The sequence below is a fragment of the Gossypium raimondii genome, chromosome 1 (assembly GCF_025698545.1).
Source record: "Gossypium raimondii isolate GPD5lz chromosome 1, ASM2569854v1, whole genome shotgun sequence".
Taxonomy (NCBI): domain Eukaryota; kingdom Viridiplantae; phylum Streptophyta; class Magnoliopsida; order Malvales; family Malvaceae; genus Gossypium; species Gossypium raimondii.
The window spans coordinates 22913689-22930019 of record NC_068565.1 but is presented as its reverse complement, the minus strand read 5'-3'; the positions used below and the strand labels follow the sequence as shown (position 1 = coordinate 22930019).

The 16331-nt window shown below is 33.2% G+C and overlaps 1 protein-coding gene across 1 annotated transcript; it reads left to right on the top strand.

Annotated features, from left to right (window-relative positions):
• The first annotated feature begins 14338 nt into the window (after window positions 1-14338).
• Window positions 14339-16100, top strand: LOC128041898 (uncharacterized). The gene is made up of 6 exons (XM_052632641.1): window positions 14339-14440; window positions 14561-14948; window positions 15005-15173; window positions 15264-15484; window positions 15587-15837; window positions 15930-16100. The coding sequence occupies exons 1-6, from the start codon at window positions 14339-14341 to the stop codon at window positions 16098-16100; spliced, it is 1302 nt and encodes a 433-aa protein (XP_052488601.1).
• The last annotated feature ends 231 nt before the right edge of the window (window positions 16101-16331 follow it).

Sequence of the window (16331 nt, the reverse complement as noted above, 5' to 3'; positions counted from 1 at the left end):
TAAATGACATGTATAGGGCTAAAATGTTATCTTGGTCTTTTGGTTGTTTTAATTTTGTGCTAAGCCTATTTATGGTTAAATGCCCTAGTTGTTGGTTGTAAATGATGATATAAATAGGTGATATTGGGTTTGTGCATATTTTGTTTAAAGTTTTTAAATTAAGGGTGTATGCTATGCAAAGGAAATAGTTGTTTGGAATGTATGATTTATGTTAAGTGAATGCACTTGAGATGTTGAATTGGATATGTAAATTGTGGTGCCTTTTGATGCCATATTGGTTAGACATAGGATGGATGAATTCTAGCATGTTCTTGGTGTATTTGGATGTGTTTTTAACCATGTGAAATAAGCTAGGTATGATGTGTCTTGGTGTGTAAGAATTGGTGCTTGGTTTGGCTTGCATTAGGGGTTAAATAGGGAGCACACAACCTATGTTAAATAGTGGTTAAATAAGCTGTCACATGACCATGTGCAATACAAGGCCACCCCACACGACTGTGTGTCATTTAAAATTTCGGTGGAAGATTAACCACATAGTCATAGAGAGTCACACGATCTGGCGACATGGCCGTTTGACCTGAACCACATGGTCACAGAGAGTTACATGGCCTGGCAACATGGCCGTGTGACCCTATTTCAAATACCCACACAGGCAGACACATGGGCTGGGACACAACCGTGTGTCCCATACATCGAATATTCATAGGGCCGTGTGACCCCTGTTTCCAAAATTTTTTAGTTTTTTTCCAAAATTTTCTATTTTGTATCAGAATGATCCCTAAACTTTCCCAAATTATTTTTAGGGCCTCGTAGGCTCGGATTAAAACCTGTAAGAGTATTATTACATTGAATAAAATGTTTTTTTGAATGCTTTTAAGTAATTTTCTTAATTTTTCTATATGAAGTTAAATGATCCAATTTGTTTAGTAATGCCTCATAACCCCACTTCAGCGATAGAGACATGTTAGGGCTGTTATAAATAATTTATGGAGTATTTACCAAAAAAGTTTTGGTTAAGGGCGTAGAGGCCTATTTGGCTAATATTATGGATTCCTCTAAATCAAGAAGGGATATTAGCCAAGTTTTGATTGTAAGAGAATTTTCAGATGTATTTTCAAGAGAGCTTTCAAGGATGCTATCAGTTAGAGAAGTAGATTTTTCAATTGAATTAGACCCTGCGCTGATTTCTTGTGCCCCTTATAGAAATGGAATCATTATATTTGAAAGAATTAAAGACACAACTACAGGATTTGATGGATAAGAGATTTATTTGCACAAGTGTTTCGCCTTGGGGTGCACCAATTCTATGTGTAAAGAAGAAGGATGAGACACTTCGTATGTATATTAATTATCACTAATTGAATAAGGTAACCACAAAGAATAAGTATCCATTGCCTCAAATTGAAAACTTCTTTGTTCACTTAAGCGGAGCTCCAATTTTGTCCAAGATTAACTTGCGTTCTGGTTACTATCAAGTGAAGACCATAGGTGATGATGTTCCAAAGGCTGCATTTCGTTCGCGGTATGGTCATTATGAATTTTTAGTGATGCCCTTTAGCTTAATGAATGCGCCCACAGTCTTCATGGATTTGATGAACAGAGTGTTTCAAACTTATTTGAATCATTTTGTGGTAGTCTTCATCAATGACATTTTAGTCTACTCGAGAAGTGTGGCTGATAAAGAGGAACACTTAAGAATTTTATTGAGAACATTGTGTGAGAATAAGTTATATGCCAAATTCAAAAAATGTGAATTATGGCTGAAAGAAGTTCATTTTCGAGGCCATGTTATTTTTACTAAAGGTATGAAGGTAGATCTCAACAAAGTTAAAGTCGTGCTTGAATGGAATCCGCCAAAGAACGTCAGTGAGGTTCGTAGTTTCTTGGGATTGGCAGGTTACTATAGGAGGTTTGTAAAAGGGTTTGCAGTGTTTACTACACTTCTCACACATTTTTTGAAGAAGAAAGAGAAGTTTGAATAAACTGAAGCATGTTAGAAATGTTTCAATAAGTTGAAGTCAGTTCTAATAGAATCTCCGGTCTTAGCCCAACCAGAATCTCGCTTAGAATATACTGTGTTCACTGATGCATCACTAAATGGGCTTGGATGTGTACTTATGCAAATAGGTAAAGTTGTGGCGTATGCATCTCACCAACTTAAGCCATATGAGAAGAATTATACAACTCATGATTTAGAGTTGATAGCAGTGGTTTTAGCGTTAAAGATTTGGAGATACTATCTTTATGAGAAAAAGTGTTGTGTGTTTTCAGATTATAAGATTTTGAAGTATCTGATGACCCAAAAAGATTTGAATCTATGCCAACGCTGTTGGATGAAACTTCTGAAAGATTATGATTTAGCTATTGAGTATCATCTTGGAAAGGATAATGTAGTGGCAGATGCTTTAAGCAGGAAAACGGCGGTAACATTACCATCCCTTCGAGTTAGAGTAAGCCTAATTGATGATGGATCGTTTTTGGTTGAGTTAACTGTCCGACTAATCTTTCTCTCCCAGATTTTGGAAGAGCAGTTAAAAGATGTGTAATGTGATGTATATAAGCAACGTATAGTATCTGGTGATGCAATGAACTTCAGCTTGGGAAAAGATGAGGAACTTCGATATATGAAGAGAATGTATGTGCCTATTGGGAATGGTTTAAGGCAAGAATTGTTAAGAGAGGCTCATCAAAGACCCTTCTCAGTTCATCCAAGAAGTGTTAAGATGTATCGAGATTTGAGAAGTCTGTATTGGTGGCTTGGAATAAAGAAAGAAATAACAAAATATGTTTAAACTTGTTTGGCTTGCCAGCGGATTAAAGCCGAACCTCAAGTTCCCTCAAGTAAACTGTATCTTTTGGAGATACCTAAGTGGAAGTGGGATAAGATCACCATGGATTTTGTATTGAGCCTTCCTCTCAATTCTTAGAAAAAGAATTCAGTTTGGGTGATTGTGGATCGACTCACTAAAACAACTCATTCCTTGCCTGATACACCAATTATTCATTGTAAAAGTTGGTCAAGCTCTATGTATCTGAAATAGTACGCTTTCATGGAATTCCATCATCCATAGTTTTAGATCAAGATGTAAGGTTTACATCAAGTTTATGGAAGAAACTACAAGAATCGTTGGGTACCAAAATACGATTCAGTACTGCCTTTCATCCACAGTCAGAAGGTCAGTCTAAAAGAGTAATTCAAGTCTTGGAAGATATGCCGAGAACCTATGTGATAGATTTTGGGATGAGTTGGGGAAGATATCTTCATTTAGAAGAGTTTATATATAATAATAATCAACACGACAGTTTGGGTATATCACCGTTTGAGGCTTTGTATCGAAGAAGGTGCCGATCACCCACATACTGGGTAGAACTTAGTGAAAGGAAATTGGTTGCTCTAGAATTGGTGTGAGAAATAGAGGAAAAAGTTTCTATCATTTGCAATGATCTAAAAGTTGCCCAAGATCGCCGAAAAGCTTATGCTAACTTAAAAAGGAAGGAGATCTCGTTTGAAGTGGGTAATAAAGTGTTCCTAAAGGTTTCTCCTTGGAAGAAAATCATAAGGTTTGATCAGAAAGAAAAGTTAAGCCCACGGTTCATTGGACCGTATGAGATTTTAGAACAAGTTGGGCCAGTGGCATATAAGTTGGCATTACCACTAGAAATATCATAGATTCATTCTGTATTTCATGTGTCTATGTTAAGAAGGTATCAATCAAGTTTGGATCATTTTGTACAAATTAAAGACTTAGAAGTATAGCCAAATCTATCTTATGAAGAAGAACTTGTTTGCATCTTAGAAAGAGAAGTGAAAGAGTCAAGGAATAAGAGGATCCCATTGGTAAAAGTGTTATGGAGAAATCACAATAGAGAAGAAGCTACATGGGAAAATGAAATTTTGATGAAAGAGCAGTATCCTCAACTTTTCACATGTATGAATTTCAAGAATGAAATTTTCTAAGTGAGGGAGAACAGTAACATCCCACTCTGCAGAGACTCAATATCAAGTAATCGTTTCATGTATAAATTAGTTAAGTCAATGGTAGAATTGAGTAAGTAAAATATTTAATTTGACAAAGTAGTACACTTTGTGAGATTCACCAACTGGCGAACTCTAGGGTTTGGCAAACACTTCTGTTAAGTATCTGCCCATCCCGAATGTTTTGGATGAACTCATTAAGTTTGTAGTTTGATAGATATATTTCTATATTTAGTGCACATTATGATGACTTATTCATGCTAGGGTTTGGTTTAGCCCTAGTTAGAATTGAACTAGAATACTATAGATGATCAGACTTAAAACTTATTAAGTGCGTTTCATCACGAGCTTATTAAGTGCGTTTCATCACGACAATCAAGGGTGTTATTGGAATTATCTCATTTTTCCACTAAACCTTGTCACCATTGCATGAGTATATAAGGATAACGTTGGCCATCAGGAATTACCTTTACATCTATTTCTTCTTCCCTGAATTACTCTTTAACTTTCTGAAAAACCTTAGTGTATAGAGCTTCATCGAAGAGGGTTCATAGAATTTAGCTAACACCTATGTTTGTACCAACTTATTGGTTATTTCTGGTACACCTTTAGGTTATTATCGAAGAAATTCACGTGTTTACTGTATTACATACTTAGACCTTGGAATTGTTCGTGAGGAAGGAAACTTCATGATTCTGGGTTATTTGTTACTGAGTCTTGCATGCATGTTAAGTTTCGATAATTTAATGATCTGATAAGAATATTTATCTTTCTTTTAGCTCAAAAAGTTAAGAAAGGTCCCAGCGATAAGAGTAAAGGACTTGCTATGTAGATCATTATACTAGAGTTTCTGGTGAGTTCATTCTAAGTTTTATGTGTTTTAAATTCCATTGTTGTATAAATTTTTTAAAGTAAGTAATCCCTCTTAGTAGCGGGTGAATGGTGTTTGTATGGGTGGTGGTAATCTAGTGTCATCAGTGTGAGTATAGTCTGTCTGTGTTTTGAAGTAAATACCATCCTTTTTGCTCAAGCCAGTACCATCTGTGTATGATGTATACGGTGTGATATGTGGTGATGAAGAAGGGGGATATGTTTGTGATGACTCTAGTAAGGTAGTTACATTGCAAACTGGTTTGGCAAATCATGTGAAAACATGCTTATCTGAACAAAAATGATATGAGGAGTTAAGGGGGTGTATGAATATGAATACGACTATTTCATATGCTTCTGATTCTGAATTTCTGGATACATGGCTGGCATGAGGATGGGTTGTGTATTCATTATGGTTAAGTTGGCATTTAGTAACTGCCCTTATGTCATATTAAGTTTGTATGTTGTGTTCGTCTGTATGTGGTTTACGCAATTCGCGTATTATGATTTTACTGTTTAAACCCTTCTGACAGGTCTGGCATTACCTTGGATACTGTTGTGGATGATTTATATGTGCTTTCTTTGTCTTTGAAACTCACTAAGTTTGTTTGAACTTACTCTGTTATCTTTTCATTCTTAGGAGTGTTAATTGAAGGAACAGAACTTTGAAGGGACTACACCAAAGAACTATTGATTGTGAGCCTTCTGTTATTTTTTTGTATCATGCATTCTATAGGCAAGGTGGCGTGTAGAATTGTTTTGTATCAAATCTTGTAATGAATCACAATTTTTGTTAGGCTCTGTTTTATGAAACTTTTGTTCACTCTAGTTATATATGTAAGTGTTTTGACCCAATGAGATGGTATATGAGATAATATTTTAGGCGTGAACACCAAATTGTTTGAACGTTGTTCAAACTACCAATGATGTACATTGAAACTTTTGTAAAGGGAATAACTTTATCGAGTTTCATAAGGCTTCCGCTAAATGTTTTGTTTAAAATGTTATTTTCTTGTCATATAAATAATTTGATTGTTTTGTCATTATCGTATTGAGGACTACACCAATACCCTATGTTTTAAATAATTTTAAACTACCTTTTGTTAAATTCTTATAAGTTTAAGTATACCATACTCGAACCCAATCATCGGGTCAGGTAAGGTGTGTTACAGAGAGCATTTACTCAAACACCTTGTAGGCGTTGCTTTCTTGTGGCTCTTCTGTTCTTTCATTGCTCTTTTGTCTTTGAGTTGCTTCCACTTTACTTTTGGTGCCTTAGAATTTCTATTGAGAATTCTAACTTTGTGAGAGTTAGACTGGCTTAAGCTGATTTGAATCCAATAAATTGCCTAAGGCCGCACAGATTGCGAGACTAAAGTTCTTGTCCCGTGACAACACCCTATGATTAGAACAATTGAGATTATATTTAACACGTAGGATAAGATAAAATAATTATATAAAAATATACTCATATAATTAATATAATTTGATAGGGTTGAAATTTAGACACAGTATATATGCTTGCTTGACCAGCACATATAATGGATTCGATTAAAATAATGTGAAATATATTCACGTATTTTAATTGAGATAAAATTTATTTTATTAAATTTATTGAATATAATATTTAAAAATTTGGTTAAAGAGATTTAATAGGAAATTTAAAAAGGATGTCTCCGTTTTAAATTTCCTTATTATGCTGAATGTGTTTGTTTATTTAAAAACAATCTTGAATAAATTGAAAGAAGAAATTGTATGAAACTGTAATTTTACGTCACCCCTATCCCTTTCCAAAAGGAAATTTTGAAAAATCTGATTTGTAATTCTCATATAAGAAAGGAATAGGGATAACGTGAAATCATAGTTTCATACAATTCTTATACTTTTATCCCTTTTCCTTTCTCCAAACTTATCAAGCTAGCATTGAAAACGTATTTTTTTTGTTTTGAAAAAACTCTTTGAATAGTTCACGAGAGAAAATTCTTTTGTTCAAGCCTAAACGATAAATGTTGTGGCTGCAGTTTGATATCTCTATAGTGAAAGTGCTGTTTGAAATGGTTTTTGCATTCGGATCCACCGGAGGTTTAGATTAGTCTACATGGAAAGAAAAGAAGGCATATTTTGAACCCCCTTTATCCCAGATCCGTCATCTCATACATGAACCCATGGTGTGGTTTCACCAAAATTTTATTTTTCATTGCGCTGATGGTGCTTAGGCAACCTAACAGGTGACACATAAGACAAACACATATAGCTTTCAAGGGCTAGTAGGACCACATACAAGCACTTGCAGTATGCAGATTGACACCTGATGCAACTCATCTTCTAACCTCTACAATGTACCTTGTGTTGGCTGAGAGCATAACTTGGGGACCATAAATCAGTCAATTCTTGATCCCTAAGGCAAATAAACTCTATAAAGGTCGTTGGTAATACTATCTTCTTCCTTGTGCCTTTACTGCTACTTTTCACTTTATTAAAAATTTACTTAACGTTTATGACCTTCATTGACTTAATAATCAGAGAGTGCCCGAGAGTACATACTCCAGCATCACTTAACTTACCCTCTTCTTACAAATGTTCCTCATTCATTGGCGCTCACCAAATTCTAGCCCAAGCACAACTAAGCCCATCATCCATCAAGAAAGATAAAGAGTTTAAATTCATAAAAATTTTATTCAAGGACTAGCACCACAGTAGTGGTAGCAAAAAGCCATAGTCACTTGGATTTTAAATTGCACGAGTATATAGGAGAAGATTGGGTCATCTGTAATTACTATTTTTCCGAGTAGCATCTTTATTTTGTTTTATAAATGTGAAATTCATTGGATTTGAATATTGGAAAAAGAAATAGGTCTCCTTCAACTTCGTTATTTTATTTAAATAAATATTTAAAATTTTAATATATCTGAATAATTTCTTAAGCTTAATTTGTATCCTAATAAATCCTTTAATTTTAATTTGTATCCACATAAATCTCTAATTTTTAATTTATACTTAAATAACTGTTGACATAAATACATATTTCATTAGAAATAAAGGCTAAACTAAGTACACATCAAATGAAGGAGCTTATATGGGTACAACAAAAGTAAACAAGTTGAAGGCCAATTTTAATATGAAAGTTGTTCCTTAAATATTAGGTAAGTTTAACAGATAGAAAGTGTTATTTTCCTTAATACGTATGGCATTCGTATTTAAAATATTCACATATTTAATAATTTAGATGTGTTTTTGATATTTATATAATTAAATATAACTAATTTTTGAAACTAATAAATAGTAATTAGGGTCAAGTAGTTTTGAGATCAAAATTTCTTTGTCTAAACTCAATTTGGTCAAGAGTATTGAATTAAGTTGCACGGTGCCCAAACCTTGAGAAGCTTATTCAAGGGTGAAATTAAAGATTCTTTTAACAATAAAATTCTGAGAAATTAAAATATAATTTTATTTATTTTAAAGGAATTAAATATAAATTTTTGGGAGGGTTAAAGTGTATTTTTCCCATAAATTAATTTGTAATTTAATTATTTATAAGCAGCTTAAATAATATTTTTTTATTTGAGGAGATCAAGACTCTTGCTTACCTTTTAGATTTTATCCTCGACCTACTTAATAATTTGTGTTATGAATTTTATTTTATTTTAGATATATTTTGATGGGATTGTTGAGCCAGATAATTAATTATAATTGTAGTTATTTAAGCTATATTAATTGAAATTTCAGTTATAGCTTGTAATATATATATATATATATATATATATATTCAATAAATCCGTTCAACTCAAAAACATTAAAAGAAAAACAACCACCAATTTGAAGGGTCCCCTTCCAAATCACACCTCTGCCGCTATGACTTTAATGACAAAGAAGGTGTTAAGCATGAATGAAGGGTGCTTGTCTTATACATGTACATAATGACAACTAAAAAAGCACAGGAAATTATGAGTTAGAGAGAGAAGAAAGGAACAAGACAACGACATGTCATGTAATGACAACTAAAGTTAGGAAGAATTATAAGTGAAGGCATGCAGTTGAGAATAATTGCTAAACCAACGACTCAAGCATGGACCAATATATAGCAGTCCTTTTTTTTTTTTTTAGAGTGAATCCAAGATAAACTAATATAATCATTAAATTAGTTCAATTTATATTCCTCGTGCAAAATCTAATTTTTTTTCTAAAAGAATAAATAAAGATTTTTTATCATAATTTTTTACTATTTTAGCCGTTTCTTATTAAAATTTATCATAATTTATTGTGAAAAAGAACTTATATATGTAACTATAATTAATTTAACTCGTCGATTTTTATGTTTGAAGTACATTACTGGACTTGAAAATAAAGGAAAGATCAAAAAGTCATTGGTCTAATGACAATTGGGAACTAACAACATGTATATGCTTACTTAAGTGTTGGCATATTATCTGAGTTCAAACCATTTGAAATCATTTATCTTTCTCTTTAAAGATGTAATGTAAGTTTTATTATAAAAAAGAAAAAGGAAAGGAAACACTTACCTCTCTCCTTAAAGATGTAATGTAAGCTTTATTATTAAAAAGAAAAAAGAAAGGAAACAGAGGCAGAGGTGAAGGTGGAGGTGAACCATAATGGTGGCTAAAGGGGGTTTTGGATTTTTAAAATTTTGCGAAAATTTTATTTCTTTTCTCTTAAATTTTTTTAAAAATTTTTATTAGGTCCCAAAATTTTAAATATTTTCATTTCTCCTTGGATTATTTTTAAAATTTTAATTAAGTTCTTCAAAATTTTGAAAATTTCCATTTACCTTTTATTTTTTTGAAAATTTTAATTAAGCTCTCTAAAATTTTTGAAAATTCTGATTAATCTCTTAAAAATTAAAAATTTTAATTAGACCCTAAAGCTTTTTAAAAAATTCTCATTAAACTCTTAAAATTTTAAAATTTTAATAAATCCGTGAAAACTTAATCTTAAGATCCGCCATTGAAAGGAAAGGAAAGGAAAAACATATCCGTCTTTCTTATCCATTTCACTTACAATACTTTTATTAAGTAATGTCTTATGATAATTAATTTGATTATTATTTGTAATAATTAGTTTTTTATTACATGAGTTTATTGTATTTATTAAAAGAATATATTAAAATAAATATTTATTTTATATTCTACACATAATATGATAAAGAAATGAGAACACAGTAATTTGCAAATAAAATATTCAAAAATTAATAAGTAATATTTATTCTACTTAAGCCCATGCATTTTGTATAAACAATATACACATAAATTTATATTGAAAGATTATAAATAATAATAATTTTAAGACGCTTGGATGATTGAAATTATTGATAACTTGAAGGATTGATTTATATTAAAAATTGCATCAAATTGAATAAATTTGTTGTTATATGTGTTAATTACCTTATAAATCTAATTTGATGTATTTTATGATATTCATAATAATAATTATAATACATTAGAAGTAAATAATTAGATTTGAATTTAATATGTAAATCCTTTCTAACAAATATTAATATTTTTCATAAAATTGATTAATATAAATGATAACGAAATTGGGGAGGAAGGCCGATGCAATAGCCTTTGATGAGGATGATGAATTAGCCTTTGTGGAAGGAGACATCATGAGGTCTTTCGTCAATGGCATTTCATCGATTAATTTCTCGGAGAGGGTTAATCAATTATTAATTAAGGATATGGCTTACACAATGGTGATTAAGCTTTTAGGTAGAAGAATTAGGTATGCTGTGCTCCAAAACAAAGTATATGCTTTGTGGAAGCCGATTCAGCCCTTTAAATTGATGGATATCTCGAATAGATATTTTGTTATACCATGCTTTATTTGATAATATGTTTTGATATAATAAATTAATTTTTTCGAATAAAAATTAAAGTTGAACAAAAATTGGCAAAATGATTTTTCAAATGAAGCCTAAGAGATAAATTTTTGAACCTATTACTTTAAACTCTTAGAAAATTTTTGAATCAATTTTTAAATCAATTTAAAATGGTTTCAATCAAGTTATAATTTTCTATCGGTTAAACTATTTTTAAAACAAGTCAGTATAGCTCTAGGCGAAAAAGTATCGATACTTTTTGGCCAAGTACTAATAGTTTCCAAAATATCCATACCCCTTCAAAAATTGGTACCAAATTGACATTATGTTTCTCAACCAATTCAGCTAAGTATCGATCTAGTATCAATGTTTTTCAATTGGTATCGATAAACGTCCACTAGTATCGATATATTTTGCTCCAACGATCACTGAATTTTTCATTAAATGCAAAAAATATCGATAAAATGTTAGTAAGTATTGATACTCGTAGTTGTAGGTGAATTAGATGCTCTGGTTATTTCATACCTAATGGCTCTATTCATTTCTCCAACAACACAATGTCACACCCTAAAATAGGACCTAGAAGTTTTGAGGGTATTTTAGGAATTTCAGCCTGTATGTGCTCGAAATTTCATAAGGTTGGTATTCGATAATGTTTTCGACAATGACTATTAGGGAATTGAGTCAATTTCTAAAAATGAGTTTTAAATACCTTAATTTTAATAAAAGGACGGATTCGTAAGAGAGTCAAAACTGTGAGCTTTTAAGAGGCAAATAGACCAAATTTTAAAATTGAACCTAGTGAACTGCCATTCTCAGTTTTATTTCACGATAGTTCTTCTTTTCTAGTTGTGTCGTCCCTTACTTTCCTCTTGTTCTATCAGTTGCTTTTGATCTCTAATTCCTAATCCCTCTTGATTTCCAACATCCTTTGAACTATAAATCTCCATTGAAACCAAGAAAACGCTCAAAAACTTCATTAATCTCATCATATTCTTCAAGAGTGGAATTTTTAGAATTTCGCTAAAGTCCGTTTTTCTTGCATTCAAGGTAACCAATCATCTTCCTATAAGTTTTAAATGTTATCTAGGCTTTTAAATGAATTTCTAGCCATTAAAACGCATATTTTAAATAAAAGCTGAAAATTGGGTCATTAATGGTGGATTTCGGGTTTGTGGATTAAAATTTGGTTTAAAAGTGTTTTTCAACTTGTCTTAATATAATTATAAGGTTCTTAAAGTTACTTTGAAGTTTCGTTAAGAGTTTATCGAGTTTTAATGAATTTTCGTTATAATGGCCAAACTTGTCGTAAATTTTTGGTACCTTGAAACGTGTAGTTTTGTATAGTTTAATGGTTTGGAATTGGTCGTAGATGAATGGAATTCGTGTCATGCAAAAATATTAAGTGTACATCGAGTTATTAGAATTTTAAATTTTTTATGTCGAAGGTTTCGGTTAGAAGAGAACGTAGCTTAGGCTTATGTTTGTGACTATTTTAGGTGAGTTATTGACTGATTGTTGATTGAATATTTGTGTGGTTTATCTTGTTGAAGCGCCAAAGTCAATAGGACCTTCAACAAGTATAGATAAAGGCAAAGAAAAGCTTGTCTGAGCTTTCGACTTTCCGACGAAAGCGTATTTTTGGTGAGTGTTTTGGAACCGCTGCTCGTAGATGATTCATTGTGTAATTGGGAATTTAGATGTAGCCTAAACCCCTATTCTAAATTCTTAGTGTAAGTGTTCTCACACCTATGATATAATGTGATAAATTTGTGTTTGTGCAATTGTGAAAATATGAACATGTATGAGATACTATGGCATGTGTTGTAAGTTTGTGATGACTATTGTGAAAGTGAATATTTGGGTATGTAATTCATGCCATGTGATAGCATATATGTGGGTATGCTTTCATAATATGTGATAGTACTTATAATGTGCTAATGATATGTATATGCAATGAACATGTGCGAAAGTTGATATGTAAATATGTGTTGATAGTGTGGATATTTTGGCCTTGTGAACCTTAAGACCATTGGATATAGTTGGCATACCATAGGATTGTGAGTACTCACCTTTGTGATGTGATATTTAGAGCGTTGAGGCTTCGGATAGTTTTCAGAGAAATAAGGGAATGTAAGCTAAGCTCCATTCAATGGGATATGTGTGTTTGGTGTGTTGGAGAGTGCTAGCTATACGCTTCACTTATGGGATATGTTTGACTCTACGAGTCTATGTGATGTGTTGGAGATCTGTGTATCCGATGAGTGGTGATAGAGTCCACTTCATGTTTAATAATCCCAATAGCCAAACTATCATTAAATGTATCTAATATGTGTGATATTATATATGCCTGAACAGTCTTGTAATCAATAAGTAAAAGAATGCTTGAAAAATAATGAAACATGCGAATTTTGATATAGAATTAGAGATGCCATGAATATGATATATGACTATTTAATTGTTGCATAATGACTTGTTTGTGTAGTAATTGTTCTGAGCATTCACTAAGCTTGTTAAGCTCACCAACTCCATTTTAACCTTTGCAAAGTAGGCGCATTCCCAGTGTGAGCGGTGTGGCCTTCAAAGGATTGATCCAAGCCATTCTTTTAGTTACTATAGTAGGTGTAATTGGTCTATTTTTAATATGGGACTTTAAGGCAATGTGGTAGACTTTATATTAGTTTTGTTAAGTCATTTTGGGGCTATTTGCATGTTATTTACATTTGGAAGCATGCAGATTTGAATATGATATTTGGATTGTTGTTTGGATATTCTAAGCTTATTTATCTAGGTGAATAAAGCATGCTATTTAGGGACCAGTTTATATGATCTAATTCCTTATATATGCTAAAATTTGACAGTCTGGAGCAGAGGTATCAATAATTGGATTATTAAAACAATACCCCTACATTTTCGAAAGTGCAGTAAAACAGAATATAGAATTGGTATCGATACCTTGGCCCGAGCATCGATACTCGAGGTAAATTTATCGATACCTTGTGAAAGGTACCGATAGATTTCGACATTTGGGAACTCTAGTGAGAAACAAAATGCAAGTTTGGTATCGATTTTTTATATGGTATCGATACCACTTAAAGAAAATATCGATACTACTCCTTTAGTTTCGATACCTATGTAACATTTTTGGGAAAACTTGCTAAGTGGTCTCAATGCTCGATGTATGTCCATTTTATGTTTGTTTGTCATATGTTAGCATGGTTAAATGTTAATTTGAGTTTGCATGTCTTAATATTTGCATGATTACTATATTAATAAAAGAAAATAAATATGCTTATATACTAAATGTGACGATTATAATGAAATCAATGTGAGACGGTGGTGTAGCGTCTTAGATCTCGGGCTCAACAACTAGGCCGAGTATAGGTGTTACATTTGGTGGTATAAAAGCTCTATGTTCAATAACACTCAGACTTACATGATTGTTGTTAATGTGTTGATTGAGGTTTCATAACCCAAGTGATTAAGTTGTTTTGATAGCTTGAAATGCATGATATATCTGTTGTTTGTGATGTATGTGGGGCAAGAATGAGAATACATTGCTTTTAATTCCAAAAATTTCTTGCAGGAATAAGACTTGGATCATTTCTCTACCACTCACACCATTTATTTATTTGTGTGTGTATGCTAGATAATTAGATATGCCTCCTAGACGTGTGAATGTGAGAGCTAGTACTCAGAAGGATGGTACATCCTCTATACCTCCTGTGCTACTGTGTAGAGTGAATATTCCTGATGAGAGTGTAGGCCTTATGATGGAAGCGATAATTGGAGCATTTTAGTAGATTGCTAGTGCTAATCTTTCTTTTGTACCTGTCAATCTTGCACCTATGAATCGGGGGTTGCCGCTTGAACTTCTGTAGGCGTTGGGTGGTAAAGAGTTTTTCAGAGTTAAAAGGACTGATCTGACTGTAACTGAGTACTGGTTGAAGGGAGTCGAAAGGATCCTCGAGCAGATGTCCTGTTCTGACGAGGATAAATTGGGTTGTACTGTATCCTTACTTGATAGGGTGGCACATCGATGGTGGAATACTGTTGAGAGAGGTACAACCACTTATCATGTAACTTTTGATTATTTCTTAGAGGTGTTTAGGAGGAAGTTCATGGGAAAGCAGTACAAGGAAGTTCATAAGCGGGAATTTTTGGACCTTGTACAAGATGGGTTGATTGTAGCTGACTATGAGGCAGAGTTTGTGCACCTTAGTCAGTATGTTCTTGAGATGGTTTTTACTGAAAAGGACCTTGTAAGAGGTTTTGTTTTGGGCTCAATTATAGGAATCGAGTTTATTTAGTGGCCCAAAATACAGGGTTGTTTGATGAGCTTGTGGAAAAAGCCAAGACTGTTGAGGAAACTTTGGCTGAGCCAGCTCGTTCAGTAGTGGCTGAGTCTGGTAAGAGAGCTTCCGATGGTGCTTCTAAACGTCCTCCCAAGAGGGGGCGTGATAGTTACAGTTCTAGTAGGGTTACGAGATGTGGGTCTCGACAAAGTTAGTTGAAGCAACAGAGTAATACTGTGGCTGGCATTGGTGGTTCTAGATGGCCGCTTTGTGTGCTTTGTGATCGTAGGCATCCTAGAGAGTGTCGCAAGTTGACTGAAGGTTGTTATAAGTGCAGTTCGAAAGAACATTTTCTTAGGGACTGTTCGAATAGAGTAGAGGTTTCACAGACTCAGAGTTCGACACCTACCTCTGTACCTGCTAGAGGTCATGGTCGCCGTAGAGGTAATGGGAGACTAGTTGGTCAAAGGATTGTTTCTCATATAGTAGCCTCACAGGTTGAGTCTAGAGGTCTAGCTCGGGCTTATGCTGTTAGGGAGCCTTAGGATCAAGATTCGACTGATATTATAATAGGTACTTTCACTTTGTAATATATTCCTTTTTTTTTCTTAGTTGATTCTGGTTCTACACATTCATATATTTTGAGTGAATTAGCTTGTAAGTTAAAGAGTCCTATAGAGACTATTGATTTGGGTATGACTGTAATTAGTTCTGTTGGAGATAATGTTGTTGTAAACAATGTTTATCGTAGTTGTCCTCTTATGATACAAGGGCACGTTTTCTCTATTGATCTCATGGAACTACCATTTTATGGATTTGATGTTATGTTGGGTATGGATTGGTTGACTGAGCATAAGGCTAAGGTAGAGTTTGAGATAAAGTGAATTACTTTAAGGAATAGTGATGGGTTGGTGAAAGATCGTGATTTTTGTCTAATATGGTTTTGACTTTGAAGGATGAAAAGATGATGGGAAAAGGTTGTGAGGCTTACTTAGCCTATGTGATGAATTTAGTTAATAAGGAGTTGAGAGTTCAGGATATTCGCACCATTAGGGATTTTCTTGACGTGTTTCCTGAAGTGTTGCCTAGTTTGCCGCTAGATTGTGAAGTCGAGTTCGGTAATTAGTTTTATCCTGGTACTACATCGATGTCTATTGCGCCTTATTGCATGGCGCCTTACGTACCTCCTCTCCCAAAAGGATTTGAATTTAAGGCAAAGGCATTGGATGAAGCTTTTAAAAGACTATGACTATGTGATTGAGTATCATTCTGGCAAGGCGAACATTGTTACTGATGCATTGAGTAGGAAGTCGATGACGGAGTTGAGAGCTATGTTTGCGCGCTTGAGTTTAACTAG